Source organism: Limulus polyphemus, unplaced genomic scaffold, assembly GCF_000517525.1.
Source record: "Limulus polyphemus unplaced genomic scaffold, Limulus_polyphemus-2.1.2 Scaffold14786, whole genome shotgun sequence".
Taxonomy (NCBI): domain Eukaryota; kingdom Metazoa; phylum Arthropoda; class Merostomata; order Xiphosura; family Limulidae; genus Limulus; species Limulus polyphemus.
In genome coordinates this window covers 1-5,303 of record NW_013680396.1, presented here as the reverse complement: position 1 = coordinate 5,303, position 5,303 = coordinate 1, and the positions used below count along the sequence as shown (strand labels likewise).

General features: G+C 34.0%; 1 protein-coding gene across 1 annotated transcript; it reads right to left on the bottom strand.

The window, feature by feature from the left end:
• Window positions 1–503: 503 nt before the first annotated feature.
• On the bottom strand, window positions 504–4,955 carry LOC106477397 (plectin-like; the record flags this gene model as incomplete). Its single annotated transcript, XM_013937971.1, has 5 exons — window positions 504–634; window positions 2,465–2,560; window positions 2,841–2,960; window positions 3,208–3,311; window positions 4,840–4,955. Coding segments are annotated over 5 exons (567 nt in total), but the record flags the coding sequence as incomplete, so codon positions are not given.
• Window positions 4,956–5,303: the final 348 nt, after the last annotated feature.

The following is a 5,303-nucleotide window of genomic DNA, read 5'->3' as shown; positions in this document are numbered from 1 at the left end:
TACTATAACTTGTTTTATATTTAGTACCTTTTACTAAACATATACCTACTATAACTTGTTTTATACTTAGTACCTGTTACTAAACATATACCTTCTATAACTTGTTTTATATCTAGTAGCTGTTACTAAACATATACCTACTATAACTTGTTTTATATCTAGTAGCTGTTACTAAACATATAACTACTATAACTTGTTTTATATCTAGTACCTGTTACTAAACATATACCTACTATAACTTGTTTTATATCTAGTACCTGTTACTAAACATATACCTACTATAACTTGTTTTATATTTAGTACCTGTTATAAAATGTGTACTTGACATAACCTGTTTTATATTTAATACCTGTTATTAAACATGTATTTGACATAACCTGTTTTATATTTTATACCTGTTATAAAACATGTATTTGACATAACCTGTTTTATATTTAATACCTGTTATAAAACATGTATTTGACATAACCTGTTTTACATTCAGTAAAGATTACAAAATGTACCTGCTAATTTCATCATGAATTGCCTGGTCTTTGTCTTGAAGTGCTATCATAAGTTGATTCCAATTACTCTCAATTGTGTTAATTTTCAACTCTGGTTCTATATGTAAAGAACTTTCTCCTTGGAAGAGTTGCTGTAAGGAAGGAAAAAAGTCTTAAAACTAGATGTAAAACCAGTACTTCTTAAGATTCTATTAAAAATGTATAAATAACTTTCAAGTACTAGCTGTTTAGAAAATCTCGGCTGATAAACTTTGATTACTGTTTAGTGAGGAAATTATTGAACATAATAAAAGGTTAACTAAAAAAAACAATAACAGCAACTTTTATAGCAGGCAAGGTCTGATTTTAATGATTACAATATTTTGAATCATAGTATTGGGTCATCATTGGGTAAAGGGAGCTACTTGCATTGTGCTGCCCATGTTACCGAACCGAACTACTTGTGGTGTGCTGCCCATGTTACCGAACCAAACTACTTGTAGTGTGCTGATTATGTTAACAAACTGAACTACTTGTGGTGTGCTGCCCATGTTACCGAACCAAACTACTTGTGGTGTGCTGACCATGTTAACAAACTGAACTACTTGTGGTGTGCTGACCATGTTAACAAACTGAACTACTTGTGGTGTGCTGATTATGTTAACAAACCAAACTACTTGTGGTGTGCTGACCATGTTAACAAACTGAACTACTTGTGGTGTGCTGACCATGTTAACAAACTGAACTACTTGTGGTGTGCTGATTATGTTAACAAACCAAACTACTTGTGGTGTGCTGATTACGTTAACAAACCAAACTACTTGTGGTGTGCTGATTACATTAACAAACTGAACTAGTTGTGGTGTGCTGACCCATGTTAGCAAACTGAACTACTTGTGGTATGCTGACCATGTTTACAAACTGAACTACTTGTGGTATGCTGACCATGTTACCAAACCAAACTACTTGTGTTATGCTGACCATGTTAACAAACTGAACTAGTTGTGGTGTGCTGACCATGTTAACAAACTGAACTAGTTGTGGTGTGCTGATTATGTTAACAAACTGAACTACTTGTGGTATGCTGACCATGTTAGCAAACTGAACTACTTGCAGTGTGCTGCCCATGTTACCGAACCGAACTACTTGTGGTGTGCTGATTACGTTAACAAACTGAACTAGTTGTGGTATGCTGACCATCTTTACAAACTGATCTACTTGTGGTATGCTGACCATGTTAACAAACTGAACTACTTGTGGTGTGCTGATTACGTTAACAAACTGAACTACTTGTGGTATGCTGACCATGTTACCAAACCAAACTACTTGTGGTATGCTGACCATGTTAACAAACTGAACTACTTGTGGTGTGCTGACCATGTTAACAAACTGAACTACTTGTGGTATGCTGACCATGTTAACAAACCAAACTACTTGTGGTGTGCTGACCATGTTAACAAACTGAACTACTTGTGGTATGCTGACCATGTTAACAAACTGAACTAGTTGTGGTATGCTGACCATGTTAACAAACTGAACTACTTGTGGTATGCTGACCATGTTAACAAACCAAACTACTTGTGGTGTGCTGATTATGTTAGCAAACCAAACTACTTGTGGTATGCTGACCATGTTAACAAACTGAACTAGTTGTGGTATGCTGACCATGTTTACAAACTGAACTACTTGTGGTATGCTGACCATGTTAACAAACTGAACTACTTGTGGTGTGCTGACTATGTTAACAAACCAAACTACTTGTGGTGTGCTGATTATGTTAGCAAACTGAACTAGTTGTGGTGTGCTGACCATGTTAACAAACTGAACTACTTGTGGTGTGCTGACCACGTTACTGAACTTAGCAACTTGAAGTGGTCTGAAATGAATTACTATAAGGGTTTGATCATGATAACTACCTGAGTCACATGTATTAGATTGATCATTTTATTCAATAATGTTAATTAATCAGAAGTACTCTTTACCTGCAGCTCTCTATGTAGACTGGAGATTTTCTGTTTATCATGAAGTTTTGGTGGAATATCTTCTGTTCTGAATCTATTACATTCTGCTAGTAGAGCCTATGGATCAGGCAAGTACAGTTATTAATAGTTCTAACTACATTAACCATACAATCATAGTAAATAGTCCTGGATTTAATCCAACACTATAATTACCTGGGAATCACTGAAAAATATACAGTTATTTTGTATATTTAGTTATATCAAACAATGGTATCACAAAACAACAATTCAAAAAGATTACTTTCTTTTTTAAAAAACAAACATTTTTTCTGAACTAATCAATTGTTCTAAATATGGTTGAAGGAGAAACGGAGAAGGTTCTGTTTCATATACTTACTTTCAGCTCTACCAGAGTATTTTTAAAGGTTCGATCTTGTAGCTTCATTATCATTTCCTGCATCCAAAGGTGTAATATGCTAGCCAGTTCTATGTATTCCTCCAGTTTTCTCTGCTTTTCCTGTGAAACAATGAATAACCAATTGTTAATTCTCAGCATTATGTATTTAAGATGGATTAATTTTTTTTTAATTCTAACAACCTTTCAACTAATCCTGCAATTGCATCAGTAAGTTGATTGGTCAAAATGAGTAAATACTGTTAAACTGAGAAATCAACAATTTAATAATTCAAATTGATTCCGGTATGTAAACATTTTATCAATACATGACAAAATATACAAGAAGTAATGTAATTAAAAAACATACATCATCAGCAAGTGGGTGATGGGTTGGAATTTCAGAAAACACATCATAGAGGGAAGAGATGTATGTGATGAGGGATTTCTCATCTGGCTCAGGAGTATCAACATCTGAAGGATAAAAGATACTTTAGTAAAGCTGTAATCATTTCCAGAAAAAATGTTAAAATAAGATTATTTAGAAGCATAATAAAAGCAGAATTTAAGATATAAAAAAGTTGCATCTACTTTAGAAACACCATCAAACTTTCTGAAATGGTTATGTGAAGTTCTGGCATTTCTCCCATGTTTTATTATATTTCCATTTAGTAAATATTCATCTATTTCTAGAAATAAAAATGTGTTAAAAACACTTTCCAATTAAGTGTTATTGTTGTAATCGGTTTTCTGGATGAAAAATATAAATAAAAATGTAGCATGCAAACAGATACAACATTTCATTCTGTAAAACTTGGAGAAATCAATATCAATATTTGTTAAGTTTACTTCGTGCAAAGCCATGGGTAGTGATATCCTCTTCCTAGTGAAGGCTATGCTCTAAACCTTGTTGGCACACATACTATAGTACCACGGGTAGTGATATCCTCTTCCTGGTGAAAGCTATGCTCTAAACCTTGTAGGCACACATACTATAGTACCACGGGTAGTGATATCCTCTTCCTGGTGAAGGCTATGCTCTAAACCTTGTAGGCACACATACTATAGTACCATGGGTAGTGATATCCTCTTCCTGGTGAAGGCTATGCTCTAAACCTTGTAGGCACACATACTATAGTACCATGGGTAGTGATATCCTCTTCTGGTGAAGGCTATGCTCTAAACTTTGTAGGCACACATACTATAGTACCACGGGTAATGATATCCTCTTCCTGGTGAAGGCTAGGCTCTAAACCTTGTAGGCACACATACTATAGCACCACGGGTAGTGATATCCTCTTCCTGGTGAAGGCTATGCTCTAAACCTTGTAGGCACACATACTATAGTACCACGGGTAGTGATATCCTCTTCCTGGTGAAGGCTATGCTCTAAACCTTGTAGGTACACATACTATAGTATTTAGGAAGTAAATCAGCTTTAACAGTAAGTACATATCGTCGAGAGCTACAGGAAAAGCTAAGACATATTCTGGAGTAGCTTTAGTCCCAGCAAGTCTCCCCCCTTACCAGTACTCCTATGCAAAGCTTGTAATTTGGACTACCATTTTGTGTAATATAAAATTTTTTCTTGTCATAAAGAGCTAGTAAATTCACAGCATAAGGTAAAACTACTGAATATTGAAAGACTTTAATCTTAAGAAATGGAACTCGTACCACACAGAGCTAGAATTTCCAGAGTGTGCTTTCCATTTGTTTAATTAATAACTTTGTTTTAAAACTGATAGCTACAAGGTCACTAGGATTCTATTATGTCAATACTAATTAAATTTTATCAATTGACAAGAGTAAAAAAAAAAGGTTGTCTTAAATCTTTGTAGAGATATAAAAAAACATAAAATGTTATACTTTTTCCATTATATTAACATTTTCTCTTACTCTTTCTTGTTAGTAAATTAATAAACAGGTCCTTCTACATGAATAAACATTATTCAGTGACATTTTCTAATGGACACATTTAATGAGAAGCATTACATCAACCAACCTTCTGGATCTAGAAGTCTCGTTACTCCATACTCCCTCTCCATTATTGTAAATGCCAGTTCCAGGTTCTTACGAGGAGAATTTGTTTTTAGTGATCTCCAGTCAATGAGATCAGGTCTAGAGTTAATAAAAAACAAAAAATTTGATCAGTACTCCAGTGTAATAAATGTTTGTTTTTCTGATACAACTAAACAAAGTCACTTATAACTTTTTAAAATATGAAGTGATGCCACTGTAATTATATCTAAATTGATCTTCTAAAGTGCTATTACCGTGCTTGCATGGAACTAGAAAATGTTTTATAATTGCTTAACTTAATGATTAGTAAACCCAGACTGTTTTCTAATTGCTTAGTGTACCCAGACTGTTTTCTAATTGCTTAACATAATGATTAGTGTACCCAGACTGTTTTCTAATTGCTTAACGTAATGATTAGTATACCCAGACTGTTTTCTAATTGCTTAA